The sequence below is a fragment of the Branchiostoma floridae genome, chromosome 13, assembly GCF_000003815.2.
Source record: "Branchiostoma floridae strain S238N-H82 chromosome 13, Bfl_VNyyK, whole genome shotgun sequence".
NCBI classification, from domain to species: Eukaryota; Metazoa; Chordata; class Leptocardii; order Amphioxiformes; family Branchiostomatidae; genus Branchiostoma; species Branchiostoma floridae.
Window position 1 is genome coordinate 2460707 of NC_049991.1, and position 16721 is coordinate 2477427.

The 16721-nt window shown below is 38.8% G+C and overlaps 1 protein-coding gene across 9 annotated transcripts in view; it reads right to left on the minus strand.

Annotated features, from left to right (window-relative positions):
• Positions 1–9319: 9319 nt before the first annotated feature.
• Positions 9320–16721, minus strand: part of LOC118429163 (sodium/calcium exchanger 3-like) — a 64837-nt gene continuing 57435 nt past the window's right edge. For all 9 annotated transcript variants that reach the window (XM_035839601.1, XM_035839602.1, XM_035839604.1 and 6 more), the window contains 3 exons: positions 15722–15931; positions 14813–14935; positions 9320–10711 (listed from right to left, as the gene is read on the minus strand). In XM_035839601.1, coding sequence (XP_035695494.1) covers positions 10469–10711; positions 14813–14935; positions 15722–15931 — 576 coding nt within the window. In that variant the 3' untranslated portion in view covers positions 9320–10468. The remainder of the gene's footprint in view (positions 10712–14812; positions 14936–15721; positions 15932–16721) is intronic.

Sequence of the window (16721 nt, forward strand, 5' to 3'; positions counted from 1 at the left end):
AATCCACCACATTTGTAGAAAAGAGTAGAGGTTCTTCCAGTGTGAGTGGATCAACTACATCTGTCTGTACTGGGTCAATACAAACCTGGTGTTTTCTGCCATAAAGCGGTTTACCAGGAATGCAATACAAACAAACGTTACACAAATAATTCCTTTCTTCATACATTTATTCCTGGTCTCAGCAGTCTGTATGTATCATTGGAAATTTACGTGACCATTCCCAGTGGAGAGGGACCCTCCATAGAAACCTGCCAGACTTGGATGTCATCCAAAACTAATATTGACCTGCCCTTGTGCAACTCAATCAGTCTTACAGTATGTTTGAATTATAGCAAAAGGAAAACCAAGAACAGGAAAAAAGGCACAGTATAATATATTGATTGAACACTTTGCCCAGGCTGTTATCGGGTTATTTCCAGTGACCTGAGTATTTAGGAAGCAGGCGACTAGGAGACAGTTTGTCAATGCACAAGGACAATACGTTATGATTCAATGCAATGTAGATGTAACGTTAGTTCACCTTTATCCGTAGGGTAACCTTTATCCGTTCTTTTTAAGAACCGTATTTAGGGAAAGCAAATCGACAGATGATGGTTTCAAACTGCAATATTTTGAAAATAGTAACTGAAGTTACGATTTGAAACTACCGTCTATCGACTTAATATCCCTGGATACCCTGTTTAGCAACACAACGGATATAGGTTACCCCGCGGATAAAGGTGAACTAACGTTAGTTGGCTAGGACATATTTGCATTACCCTGGAAACCAGACTTAAACCAGGGCCGGCTGGCCGTTGACTACATGTAGCTTAGGCCACACCAATTTAATTTCTTGGTTCATGGATTCGCTCGCTCCTATTTTTTGGGAAAAAAAATAAAAATTACCACTCAGCAAATTTTCACCATAAATGAAACCATTCACCAACTTTCTGGTGTAGCAAATTGGCCTTTATATTATAAGCTCCTTAAAGTGTGGGTACAGGTGCTGTTACTGTACAAAAATAGTGTTTTTGTACTTTTATCAAGCTGAAAACTTTTTTTCTTTATGTTTTGGATTTAGCCATTACCTTTACCCCAACCATTTTACAATTTTTATTTTTATTTCGCCCTCTCGCTCCATATTCTTTATGAAAAAATCCGTGAACCAAGAAATTAAATTGGTGTGGCCTTAGGCCGGCAAACTCTCCCCGAATGACAAATCCCTGGAGTGCTTATCTAAGGTCCTCGGGAAGACCTGCCTTGGCCTAAGCTAAAAGTCTGGTTTCCAGGGTATATTTGCATGTGAGTGTGTGTTGTACATGTGCTCAAACGATGTTGTAACACAGACTTTTTTAATGGCTTATTTGGTTGTTAGGTTTGCTTTCTGGCCCATGCTAAAGGTGATAGAGTGATCATACCACACATTAAATATGGAATGATATACTGTAGATGGCTTTAATTTGCCTTAGGGGGAAAATTGAATGTTGAAGCAAAAGAAGTACTACAGACAAATGATGGGAACTGGTTGCTTCATGGACAGCCATTCAGAAATCAAGATACTGGTAACGCTAGTTTACCTTTATTCAAAGGGTAACCTGTATCCGTTGTACATAAAAACAGGGTATTTAGGGATATTACGTTGATAAGCGATGGTTATAAATTGCATTTGTTTCAATATAATGCAGTTTGAGACCACCGTCCGTCGACTTGATATCCCGAAATACCCTGGTGCTAAATACAATGAATAAAGGTTACCCCGCGAATAAAAGTGAACTAGCGTTAGTGCACAGCCTCATGTCTACAGATTATATACAAGCAACTTGGCAAGGCCGCTATAAATGTATAGAGCAGTCGTTTTGACAGTGCTGGGCTTATCAATATACAGTCAAACCTGTATTAGGGGCCACCTCTACAGAGGGGCCACCTGTCCATAGTGGCCACTTTTTGTCGGTCCCTTGGGTATTTTATCTACAAGTTACCACCTCTATACAGAGGCCACCTGTCTATAGTGGCCAAATTTGTCCGGTCCCTTGAGTGGCCGCTATAGACAGGTTTGACTGTACTGCTAATACAGCACAGTAACTGTAAATATGTATTCAAATGTATGAATATCGGGTTTGCTTTCAATTGTGCCTAAGTGTATTTGTGCATATTCAATGTAACAGGTGTCTCCAAAACAATACCAACACATTAATACAGTAACTGTATAATGTACAGTAGTTATGATTATATGCATTGCTTAGACAAGGGAGAGGGTCAGCAGACAGAACAAGAATTTTTGCGATGGTTTAAGTTTGTAGTAAAGAGGTTTGTTTGGTCAAAGCAAACATAAACACTGTGAAAATTTCAACCTGGTGCAGATTTTGCAAATCGTTGGTTTCAGAGGAGTAGCTTGCCTTCTTTTTTTCAATGGGAGGGATAACGTTATATAAGCTGATGATAAGTTTCAGTTCCATGACCAGCTGGGTTCTGTGCTGTTGTGAGGAAAGTACACAAGTACAGTCAAACCTGCCCGAGCGACCACCTCTTCTCAGCGACCACCTGGCCATTTCGACCGCTTTTTCTCGGTCCCGATTTATTTTCCCATTGACGTAAGCAGCATTAAGCGACCTTTTCTCAACGACCACCTGGCCAACGCGACCGCGACTGGCCCAAATTGGGACCCATAACGACCGCATCATTTTCAAAATTGAGGTTTTCATCGATCTTTGATGATAACTAGCTCGATTTTGTGCCGAAATCGGCCGGTTTGCGTCGGATTTTGGGGTTAAATTTACAGTTTACAGTGTGCGTGTTGTATTTGACATTAAAGACCTCGCTTCCTTGCGTGCGTGCAGTGTGCTTGCTATTTGCCATTAAACACAACGGAAACCATTTATACTTTGCATCGGGCATGTTTTGAGTCGATACTCTTCTCAGCGACCACCTGTCCAAATCGACCGCTTTTTCCCGGTCCCCCGGGTGGTCGTCTTGGGCAGGTTTGACTGTAATACTGATGACAAATTGTAACTACAGATGATCCATTGAGCTCTCATCTATGAGGAGCCCCCAAGTAGGAAAACACTTGCCATATTTCCAGCGATTACTTTTGACACATCTTCTATTAGTCAAATCCCAGCTTTATGTCGAAAGGGAAAGTAATGGAACAGCTGAGAAACCTCTGACCTACTTCCAAGGTCTTATAAGAAATGCAGCGTGCATCTTCATCTTATTTTACACACCTTGCGGAAACACGTGGGTTGGTTTTCTTTGATGTGGGGTATTTAGGGCAAGGTTCAGCTGCTGCCTCTTTGTAAGGTGTTCACTGTGGGAGCTGATACTCCATGCTAAGTAAGGCCACACAGATTTAATTTTATGGATGGCATCCTCTGGAGACCCCAAAACTAATCTGTGAGGGAAAAAAAAAATTCAGCAAGTAAAATGCGTCTATAAAAACACAGGTCTATTAAATATTCAGTCCATTCTTTCCTATGCTTGGTTTGCTTTGAAGTGTCACATTTTAATCATTCCGAATGAGATTGGTTTTATTATTGACATAGATATATATTTACTTGAGGGTGTGTAGATCCACACTTCTAAATTGTAAAGTTTAGTGGAAATTGTGATTGTGAAAGTATAATTAGATTAATGCACTTAGGCAGGACATTCCATTGTTATACTCCTAAGCACCAGCCTCTCTTGTACACTGTACGAGGCAATTTAGTCCTCGGACTATAATCTTGTACCTGACATTGTGTGTTTAAATAAATAAACCAGTTCTCTCTCTCTCTCTCTCTCTTGTCTTACGTTTACCTCTAGTATTAGACTGTGAGTCTTAAGAGACAATTGTCACCATTTCAATAATGCTTTTGTTGGGATCTGTGGCCCCATACCCTGACCATGTGCCCACTTATCCTGGAGAGCAGTTTCTCTGGCAAGTATAAGATCCTGTGGAGGTCCCGTGTATGGGGAGAGTCACACCCCATGCACGTTAAAGAACCCCCACACGTGCAATGGTGCGGTGTGAGATGGAGCAAACCCTTCTGTCTGGAGTTGGTGATTCACTTCAAATCACCCGGACGGGAGACCTGGCGCATCCCCGTCTTGTAATTAGCCAGCAAAAGGGTATGTCAGCCCGTAAGGGGCGTTATAACCCCGCCGTGCGTAAACATGTGCGAAGGCAAAAATCAATGTGACAATCCTAGACAGAGGTGGGCAGGTCGATATGCTTTTCTTGGACTTTGCCAAGGCGTTCGACTCGGTTCCACACTCCCGCCTGCTCCACAAGCTACAGATGTATGGGTTTAACGGTAAACTGCTGTCATGGTTTAACTCATACCTTACTGACCGAAAGCAGCGAGTGGTGGTTGAAGGCAGTCACTCAGAGTGGCTACCCGTTACTTCCGGTGTACCTCAGGGCTCAATTCTAGGCCCAATGTTATTCTTACTGTACATTAATGACTTACCTAGCACTGCAAAGAACTCCATTGTAGCGTTGTTTGCTGACGATTCGAAATGCTATAGAGAGATTCGCAACCTAGATGACTGTCATAAACTACAGGCCGATATTTCGTCTATGTATGATTGGAGCCTTCGGTGGGGTATGTCATTCCACCCCTCGAAGTGCAAGGTGCTCCGTTTGACTCGCTCCAAGAGCCCAATAACATTTACATACCATATGTCTGACATTGCACTGTCCACAGTCAGTAGTATGAATGACCTGGGAGTTCTTGCCCAGTCTGACCTGTTGTGGAACAGCCATATTGTGAACATTGTAAAGAAAGCCAATTCTATGATAGGATTTATCATACGCACAGTAGGCTTCGATTCCAGCCTGGAGGTGCGCAAGGCACTGTATGTTTCACTTGTTAGATCAGTACTTGAATATTGTTGCCCTGTGTGGTCTCCACTGTCACGTAATCTCATGTGTCTGTTGGAAGGCGTGCAGAGACGGGTGACTAAGTTCATTCTGCGTGCCAATGACAATGTAAATGCCGGTGATCTTGACTATAGAGATAGATTACTGTGTCTCAACATGTTACCTCTCTCATACAGGAGAGAGATCGCCGATATCATGCTATTTGTTAAGTCCCTAGCCAACATGAATGATCTGGACCTGTCTAACTATGTATCATTTTCTGCCAGACCAACAAGGAGTAGTCGGTCGTTCATGCTGATGCCATGTCGCTGTAAAACATCTACATTTGCTATGTCATACGTACCACGGTTAGTTACCGAATGGAACAAGCTTGATGTCACAGTTCGCAGCATAGGAGCTGTGTCGTCGCACCAGTCCGACCTATTGTCTTTCAAACAGCTACTTGTGAAATCTACTGTTGATAGATTCAGAAGCCACTTTGTAACCGATAACCTCTGTACCTGGTCTACTGCATGTAAGTGCGCCTCCTGCCAGGACTTAAGGGCTCGTTAGTCTGATCGATTATTAATGTCGTTTTGTATCAATCTTATCTGCGTTATCTATTGTATTTTTATGTCGGGGCGAGGGCCAGCAAAGGTGTCACCACCTGTTCCCCCGCCCCTTCCACTTGTGTGGGGAATTTTAATAAACAAATAAACAAAAAAATGTGCTCATGGATGTCATCCATAAGATTAAGGCAGTGTGGCCCATGTGGGAAAAGGGATCATGTGTGTGGGAGGAAGAGTTGAAACAGTCCTTTCTTCCAGGTAAATTTTGTTATTCCGGATGTGTTTCTCAGGAGGCTTAGACCATACTTAGTCTAGTTACATCTACCTTTACAGGAGGTTGTTTCTTCCTCTCCTTCTTCCCTTCCAAACAAATAAAGTCAATGATCTGGACCAGAGAGCTGTCACCAAGATGGTAATCTCAAACCAGATCCATGGTGCATAATGTATAGTATCAAACTTCTCCGGTGCCCGTTTGACTCTGTTGGCCGGCTACACTCCTTGGCCAGCTTTGATACTATCTTATGGCACCGTAGGATCTGCTTGGAGATTACCAAGATGGTAAAAGTTAATCTCCAAGCAGATCCTACAGTGCCATAAGATAGTTTCAAAGCTGCGACCAAGGAGTGTAGCTGGCCAAGGGAGTCAAACGGGCAGGTTTGATACTATACATTATGCACCGTGGATCTGGTTCGAGATTAGGTAAAAGTAGCCGACACCTTGTGGTTTTCAATCGCATTATGTAACAAGTGGCAGGACAAAGCTGAAGGGGCTGGTCACTAAACACAAAAGCATGTATATTATACATACAGTGTATGTGTGTGTTTGAAGAAGAAATGGTAGTTAATAGGCTAGACCAATTGTGAAGCTTAACATTATAAATCTTACACATGCTTGAAAACACCATCCTAAATGTAAAAGACCATTGCAGACGTAACTCGTTTGTGTGCATCTTTATTGCAGGATAACTAAAATAGCAAAGTTTGTCCAACAGTACTGTGCTCTTTTCATCATCATTAAATGTTGTAAGATCTTCTAAATTTACAAACACTTTCCAAAGAAATACAGTCATGTAGATCCACAATATAATTATGTTTCTTCAAATCTTGACCTTTTTTCTGAAATACGCTCTCCTCACTTTTGTGATATAACAAATGAATGAAGCAAATGATTTGTGAATATAATTTTATGTCAAACTTTTTTAGTCTCTGTCACTTCGTGAAAGAATCTTGACAAAATTGTCAGCTTCTCACCGTACAGAATATCTAAGTACACATTTCTTTACAGTACTAGTCAGTGAAAAACAATAAGTACTCATCTCAATTTTTCAAAGATGTTGGTATCTTCCAACTAGATGTCCCTTTTGTGAAAACACTGCCAGCAAAAGACATAAGCTTTCTCTGGTTTGGTAAAATGTATGACTCACCAGATGTATTTACATATTCCGTAGCATTTAGCACACAAAAAAAGACATCTATCGTGGTAGTGTTAGACTGCAATGCCATTACATACAGTACTAGTATTGAACAAAGTACAATACATAGAAAGTGGTATACATACTAAATTTATATTTGGATGAATATTAAGTTCATACTGTATGGCATGACACAGAAGTACACTACTGAGTCAAAGTTTTCCTACAAGACAAGTGACTTGGTTTCTTCATAATTACATTCAATATGTATCCGTTACTTTAAAGGCTGTATCTAACGCTGGTTCCCCTTTATCCGAGGGTAACCTATATTCGTTGATTGTAACAAAAAAATATATTTAGGGATATGAACGCATATATGGTGGTTTCAAATTGGAACAGTTTGAAATATTGCAAATTTGAAACCACTGTCAGCAGACTTAATACTCCTAAATGTGCTGTTTTTAAAGACAATGGATAAAGGTCACCCCACGGATAAAGGTGAACTAGCGTTATACCAAATAGTACATTACTGTGTTGTTGCATTTGAGAATGGATATGATGAGAATTGTGGTTCTCTTAATATGCAGAGTCACTATTTCTTTTTCTATCTATTTAAGTTCAAAACCTCTTCTTGCATTTCTGTGTGCTTTCTGCAGGGCATTTGCTTGATGAAGAATGTCAATGACTGAAAACATCCGTTTGATATGACATCACCATGTAAAGTTATGATTGAAGATGAAACAAAAGACTTGCACAAACATGATAATATTTTCTACAATAACTATATTCCGCAAAGTGCTGCAATATGGTTTGACTGAACTATGCATATTTCACAAATATTTCAGAACAGTCTCTATTGTATAAAGAAAGTATAAGACTGTATCTCTTCAAAAGTGACACATGCATTCAAGAATCTTCAGAATCTTAACCAACAATATCTACATGTTTCTATTTGTATTATAATATTTGCCATACTTTTCTTTTAAGGGAAAGTTAAAGATGTAAACCCACAAGAGGCACTTACATAATAATTGCTTTTATTGTCAAAACGCAGTTTGATAAAAGACTTTGCAAAGACAGCTGGTTATGAATCATTCGTAATAATATCATTCTATAGCATCAGTATACATATGATCATGAGAAATGTAAAGTAGATTCGTATGTGCAACGATAGCCTATCAGTTATGATTAAAAATTAATATCTTGATAAAAGCTCACAAGACATTCCTGATACAGATTTTGTACACATAAAGGCAATTTAGTGATAAACAATTGAATTTTTAAACAGCTCATAATCAAGATTGTAGGTGTGGCTTTAAAAGTTAATTCTTTATAATGTTATACTTTGATTTTTCCATATGACAATACCACTTGTGTGACCAAAAAACAATTTTAATGAAAATGCACAAAGTCTGTAGTCCTTTTTCTTAAAATTGCACAATAGATATTAGTTGTTTGAAATGTACAAACATTTATAGATACAAACTGGAATGCAAGAAGTATATATACCAATCTGTCTATATACCGTTTCTGTGTTCAGATATACGGTCAAAATTACCAAAATGGCAAAGAAAAGCTTTTACGTTTCAAAAACGTCGTGACTGGGTTAGTCTGATGAAGAGAATTGTAGCCTTTAATGTGATTGTCATTCTTCAAAAGAGATGATCAAATATAGGTAGAGGGACAGTAAAACTGATAAATCTTAGGTTGCAGAGCAAAGGACAAGGCTTGATCTCGTTATCAAACTACCAATCACATGATAATTCCATTTTAGTCCCCTGGGATGTTACCAAAAATACAATTTCAGAGTCCATGGGACTATAGTATGATTTTGACTTTAGGCCAGAGCAAGTAAATTTTATGGATGACATCAGAGTTCATTAATTTTGGCCTGACTTCATAAAAAAACATTAGAATTATTTTCCTCCTCGGGGATGGTCAGATAGACCAAATTAGGCAAACATGTTGTGTTGTAGCCTAATAATGATACAGAAGTGACACTAGGGAGGGAGCCATGAATATACTGTTGCAGAAGTGAAACTTGTACAGTAACTGTTGTAAAAGTGCCACCAATATGGAAGCCATAACTGTAGTTGCCAGCTTGGCAAGTGATACCAGTGTACCACACTAGTATCACTTTTACTTCACTTACCGGTAGTTAACTGCTTTAATACAGGAATAAATGCCTTGTTAGCTGTGATGCCACGTTTTGTCACTTCAAATCTTGTTACAATGTTTATGGTGACTATTTTAAAGATTTAGCCATCTTGTTTTTTCACCCATCTTGTTTTTGTTTGCGCTATCTCATTATTTTTGCAGGGATGCCAACCAATAGATTTACTTGCTGTGGCCTTATTGAGCGTTGAGAAGTTGATATAGGGGTAGGGCTACATTGTTAATGCATAGTTTGGCCATCTTTTTTGATAGCACTACTAGGATAAACTTGATTGCGGCATCTTTTAGACATAATCAGAGTAAAACATCACAGTCTGCTGGGACAATATATGCTGTATTATTGCAATAAATATATCCACAAAAATAATCAAAATCAAAAGTTAAAACACTGCACATCTGTATTTACAATATTTACAATGATGCTGTTTCAACAGTTGCTTTTAAGAAAAAAAAGCAACTGTGCTTTTTATTTCAAATTCTGATTGTTAATCAGCAAAACAATTTTTAGGCCGCACCAATTTTGTTTTCTTGGTTTTCGTCTTTTGCATGAAAGTGATGGACTCAAATACCGTTACCAGAGCAACTTTGATGATTGAGATTTTAACAAAAAGGGCAGACAATTTCTAAAACTCGAAATATGAGCAATATGCCAAAATAAGTAGTTGACATGTATCCTACTTTGATTTGTAAATGATAGTTTCTGATTTTTGGCCTTTAATCAAAGTAAATATTGTAACCAAGAAGTATAAATTGATGTGGTCTTAGGATTATGTGTAACTCAAGACTTACATTTTTTTGTATTTACCTACATATACAATTTGTAATGGAAACACACAATAAAATATTAATGTAGTACTTAGTAGTTCAATAAATTTCATGCTTTGAACACATCTCTGTATACATGATAAAATTATGTACAATCTAATGAAACACACGGCAACACACAATATCATGCCTTAAAGTAAAATAGATTGGTAATATTCTTGGCTTTATATTAAGATAAGTCTTTCATGTGATTATGTATCCTTAACAACTTACAATAATGAAATATTGACTTATAGAGAAATTGTCATCAGATAACGCAGATAGCAGGATAATCTATATCCATTATCTTTTTAAAACAGGACGTTTAGGAACATTAAGTTGAAGTTAACGTTTCAAGTTTCAATATTTAAGATATTGCTGTAGACTTGATATCCCCAAATACCCTCAGCTGTTTTTCAAAAACAATGGATATAGGTTACCCACAGATAAAGGTGAACTAGCATTCTAAAATATTGTTCTGAGAAAGTTTGAAAATCATGACAGAAATACTTCTGGAATATCAGTTATATCTTCCTCCAAAATTGACATTTTAAAGAAAGTACAAAAGGCGAATGATAAAAACATGATTGTTCTATGCTTTAAAGTTTACATATTATTAATTAGCAGTGCCAGGAGATATGAAAAGATTATGAAAAACATAATCATAAATTATGTAGATTTCAAATAATATTTCTACAAGGGAACAACGATAACTTTTTTGGTTTCTAGAATAGCTAAGACGATATACAAAACCCACAGCGACGCCATTAACCCCGAGGAAACGTATTTGAGACTTGGCGTTCCTCCGAGTTCCGCCCTTCCGAAGGCGGGAACGATCCTGCGAATGACCAGGATGATGATGCACAGGATCGCACAGATGGAGTACGCCATCACGCTGAACGCGAGGGAACCCGCGGGAACCGCAAACTTTTCCCCCTAAAAGAATATGGAGAGAAAACATCACATTACAACATGTACTAAGACATTATTGACCTCACAAGCTCAGTCATACAGTAGACACATACTGGGGCACTTTTCTATTGTGGTTCCAATGTATGACTGAAGGATACACAGCTAAAACATAGCTAATCTCCATGACCAATTGCTCCACCCACAGAAACACAAGGACCTGCCAGCCTGCTGTCTGCTATGCTCTCCTCCTAGGAGTGATTGATTACCATGAAACTCATGAGAAACACATAGGAATCACAGTCTCTAATTGGCAATAAGGAAACCTTTCAGATATATATCCTCCAAAGCTGATTTTAGACACTGTCAGAGGTGCCTATTACTAGTATTAGACGCATTTGTACAAATTTTATGACAAAGGCACAAATCACAAAGCAAAAACATGCAAATCTTATGGGATGTGCACAAATCACTATAGAAGGAAGGAAAAAGACTACATATCCCATAAGATTTGTCTGTTTTCTCATGTATGAATTTTTACAAATTTCATAAACCTTGTGCTAATGCTTAGGCACCCCTAAGATGAATGTAAGTGATTGCACTAGGATTCAAGAATGTGGGTGCTGTTTTTATGAGGTTTTTGCTACCTTTGTAAAGGATATAGCAAAATTTTGATATCAAGACCTATCCCTAAGTATGCTCTCTTGCCCTTTCTTTTGTTCTGCAATGCTTTATGCACCAGTAGATATACTGTACATCAGAAGGTAATTGATTTTCTTAGCACTGTTGAACTTGACAACATGACTTACACAGGGCTCGAAATACTGGGTGCATGTGCACCCAGGTGCATCCAAAATTGGAGATGTGCACCCAATCTTTTGGTGCACCCAAATATGTTCTTAGGTTTGTGTATGTAAAGATATCAAAGTATACTAAGTCTTATATATCATATTCTTGACATCTAAGTGTTAGAAAGATAATAAAGATGTCTATCACTGTACTTGTATAAGAATTTGATGGCTTGTAACTAAGTTTTATCACTAGTTTATAACTTAAATTTAAGTGGTGCACCCAAAAATTTGTTGGTGCACCCAATTTTTTTAAGCTGGGTGCACCAGTGCACCTAATCCCAAAAATGAATTTCGAGCCCTGCTAACACCTTGCAAACCTGTTACACTAGACTTTCCATTTTTTGCACACATTTTTCTACAAATATTATCATACTTTACTTGCGGCCAGGCTATCCACAGTAGAATCAAACATCATTCTACAGCATGTTTGACACTTTACTTTATGTTACTAATTTAGGGCTCTGATCTTGGTATCAGCAGTAGCTTAATGTTTCCAAAGAATGAATTTGACAGTCTGTATGTACATATATATGCTTGGCATTTGTACCAGCAGCTGTGAACAAATGTTCCCTTCACAGGAAAGGCTATCAAAATCCCTTTCTAACATCACAAAGTGCCTTCTTTGATCATTCAGTCAAAAATAACCAGCTTCGACTACACAACTGTGTGCATGGGTATATATTAGATAGGACTCGGCATCAATGCGATGAGAAGTGTGTTTTCCATTTGTGAGTGAGCCATACAAAATAGGCTTTAATGTTAGCATTGGGATAAAATGTGAAGCATTTTGGTGAGTGTAGCAGCTGAGAGTCATTTTGGTGGGATGAAAGTCCATAGCAACAGTGCCAAACAGCATTCTGCATGATTTGTTGAAGCTTTTTAAGAACTCTATGGCTCAGAGCTACATAAGACTGTCTAAAACGTGTCTCACTTTTCACTGCTGCTCCAAAATTACCTTCAAAGTGCAAGATTATAACTTTGTATTCAACAGGTAATGTTTTTGAGCTGCTTGTAACAGCATTTAAAAGCCGTCTTTACAAATGAGCTTGTTGCTATGCAAAAACAGCCCATCAGCTTTCTTGTGAGTCACACGTGTTGACATTTGTATGACTCACAACAAAATTGGTTGCAGTAAAATATATAATCATGTTTTAATCATCATAAAAGCCTCTCTGTCTGCAATCCATAAGTCTTCTTGGAGATGACGCTAGCAGTTTATCATATAGCCCCACCCAATTCCATCTTCTTTGTGTAGAACGATCATTCTTCGATCGTCGTAAAGCTTTTTATGCGCATTTTGCACGTCAACATGCAACAAAACCGATGCAATTACGCTGGGAGTAGTGGAAGTGAATGATGTGATGGTCCTCTGTCATTCAATTTTGTATCTTATAGGGTGAGGCCAGGTTGTCAGAAATAGCGTTATCTTTTCATCATCATGAATTCTTTATGAGACTTGGGTCGGCCCAAGATTAGTTTCACCAAGATGACTGGGCATTAATTGCAGGGGACAATTGGATCTATTTCTAGATATAGTTAAGCCTATAGTATTGTGTTTTTTTACAAAGGAATTCTCGTCATTTATCTTCGAGCATTTTCATTTCAATGTTAAAATTGTGATATGATAAAGGCAGACCTTCATGTAGACCGCAAATAATCATTGCAATGAGAGCTGTATAAAACGTTTTTACTCTCAGCCATGTTCTTTCTTCTCACAGTGTCTTTTTTCCATTCAATTTTATTTACACATATATATCTTTCAATTGATTGTTAAGGTTGTTTTTCGTCATTCCTATATTTTTTTTTTGCTAAAAAAAGTGCTGATATTTTAGTTGTTACATTGAAGTATACAACGGGAAGCTTCCTGGCAGCTAAAGGGGATGATTTCTGTTTGCCAGGGTCCTCCTGTTAGCCTGGATACCGTCCTTCATAGTAATAGCTGCCTCAGTCTTTATGCTTGCTATCCATGGGACTTTGCAAGCAAAAATTTTGAGCCAGTAGTTTCTATGGAGGATGGCACCCAGGCTACCTTCCCGTGGGAGTGTTGAATCATAACTAGGGCTAGGTACCGGTTCGGTGTACCGGTACAAAACCGTTTTTTCTTATTGGACCGGTCCGGAAAAAACAGACCTAAAAAAATTTGGTGGACTGGATGTTGGAACAATTGGAAAATGAACAGAATCTGATGATATGATCAGGAATTCACATGTTTTAGAGCTTACCTGTTGAAGAAAATAACAAGAGAGTAGAGCCTATTGTCATTTCTACCAAGTTTTACTGTCAATCGTGCAGGAGCAGTTAGCCTTGTAGGATTGTAAAATCCCAGTGGAAGTCGAATACCCCACAAAACAGATTTATTTGTAGCAAAATGGACAATTGTTTTGAGTATCGCCCATGTTTTCACATACTGAATCAGGTTCAGGTCCAGGCCTGGACCTGATCCTCTGAACCTGAACCGGACCTGAATTTTCTGTGCCGGTACCCACCCCTAATCATAACAAAGTTAGCCATTCCCTTGGCCAACCAGAGCCATTCCCCACACCTAACCTTTGCACATATAGCTGCAAGCGTTACTGTGTATTTTTTATACCCTGAATCTGATTCTATAGTCTGATTTAGATAATATGTACTTGCCTCGACTTAGGTTGATACATGTATGACAGTATGAACATCTTGTGGCTTATCGACTGTCTAAGCGATGGTAAGAAGGAAGGCTGCTTACCTGAGCTAACCCTTGCACATATAGCTGTAAGCATTACTGTGTATTTTTTATACCCTGAATCTGATCCTATAGTCTGATTTAGATGATATGTACTAGCCTCACCTTAGGTTGATAAATGCAAGACAGTATGAACATCTTGTGGCTTATCGACTGTCTAGGCGATGGTAAGAAGGAAGGCTGCTTACCTGAGCTAACCTTTGCACATCTAGCCGCAAGTATTACTGTGTATTTTCTATGCCCTGAATCTAATTCTATAGTCTGATTTAGATGGTATGTACTAGCCTCACCTTAGGTTGATACATGTATGACAGTATGAACATCTTGTGGCTTATCAACTGTCTGGACGATGGTAAGAAGGAAGGCTGCTTACCTGAGCTAACCGTTGCAAATCTAGCTGCACGCATTACTGTGTATTTTTTAGGCCTTGAATTGGCTTGTATAATCTGATTTAGATGGTATGTACATGCCTCGCCTTAGGTTGATACATGTATGACAGTATGAACATCTTGTGGCTTATCAACTGTCTAGAGGATGGTAAGAAGGAAGGCTGCATACCTGAGCTTCCCAGTAGATACTGGCGATCAGCCATGGCAGGCCCAGACCCAGGAACACGTTGACTGAGTTACTGCCAGTCACGTTTCCAATGGAGGCATCCGCATACTTCTCTGCTCGAGCAGCCTGTTATACAAGTGGGGGAAAATGAAACATTCTTCAGTCATGAAATACGAGATTTGAGCCCATAACACTGAGGAAGCCACACGGTGAAACATGTTTGTTGTGTGTCGGTTCGAATAAAGTTCCTAAACGGGGAACATATGGCTCCAGCGTATTTTCTGAAGATGTGGCGTAAGTGTGAACGGTTGGCTTGAGGTTGTCTTTCTCCACACTCTTCAGTCATGAAATACATTCAGCAAGCAAAAAAATACACATTCAAAGAACTTTCGACAGAAATGTAATTTGGACACTTCGTCATTTTTGGGGACTTGTCTGTCTCAGAATTCTATCTTTTCTATCATATAAAGCCTCATTAGACTAAGCGTTATACCAATTTGATTTTTTGTTTCTCAGATTTTTAAATTGAAAATATAGCAAGAGCCCTGGGACATCAAAAAGCTAGAGGGTAGGGAGGATATGACATATGAGATGATATGTATTCATTTGAATATGGTACCGTTACATTCACCACATAAAACTGAGTGCACCTAGGCACAAACTTGGTCCTAAGCCTTCATTATCATTAGGTTTTTACCACAGTTAACTTTGCTCATGATTGGTTGATTGATTGATAACCAGTATTCTTTGCATGACTGTGATTGGTCAGTTCTGTTTGACCTGTCCTTGGTGCTGATTGGCTGGTGCTGATACAGCTATCCACAACTTCAGTTATCCCTGTCTTCAATCTTAACCAACAAACTCTATCACATCCAAAACATTTTGCCCTACAAGTTACATGGATTAGCATACCGTTCTGCTGGCAAAAAGATCCGGTAAACTTGTTCCCATGGCAACTAGTGTAATGGCGGTGATGTTGTCCTCCAGCTCGATCAGACAGCCAAATGTGGTGGCCAGGTCACTGATGATGACAGTCAGGAGGAAAATGAAGCCCATCAAGGACACAATGAAGGTCAACCAGCCACCCAAGAAGTTGACTGGTGGAGTCAGGGCAAACATGACCTGGGGGGAGGGGGGCACAGAAAATGGTCATTACTACAGACAATACTCTGTTGCATCATGTTTATCTTTACCTCAGAAATGCATCGTCTTACTTTCCAACTTGCAACCATCCTGTCATCCAATTGTATATAGATAATTCCTTATAGGTGCCAGTGTGGTGTAACAGCTAGAGTGTTGGGTTCATAACCAAGAGATTATGAAAGGCACTTTATTTCCCTGATGATGGAGTGATTCCCACCCAGTTTGTACTGGTAGACTAAATCGTCAAAAATGTGCCAAAAGTACACTCAGATTTGGTGTGCCATCATTTTTGAGCCAACATTTACAACCAAGAGCCATGAATATTTTTATTCCTTATAACTAGAGCTGTGTACCTAAATAAATTTTAGATACAGGTACAGGTACACAGGTTTAGGTACAGGTCCGGACCTGAACATGTACCCAAACAAGTTTGATCAATCATCTGTAAGTTATAGATAAAGCCTGACATTTGTAAAACATGTAGATTGTCATATTTAAATGAAGAATTACATAATGTAAGCCTCAAAACTAAGTTTCCTTGATTTTCAACTGCAATATTATGACAATTGTCAAAGTTGATTCTGGATTTGCCTGTCTGTAATCTTAAAAAGTGGTGTCCACTAGTGCTTTAGTTAGTTTAGGTACACAGATGTTTAGGTCCGGACCTGTACCTAAACAATTTTGCAGGTACGGGTATCTGTATCTGTATCTATATAGCTGGTATAACCACCCTTTGGCATAACACACCAGCTTCGGGTATTTAGGTACT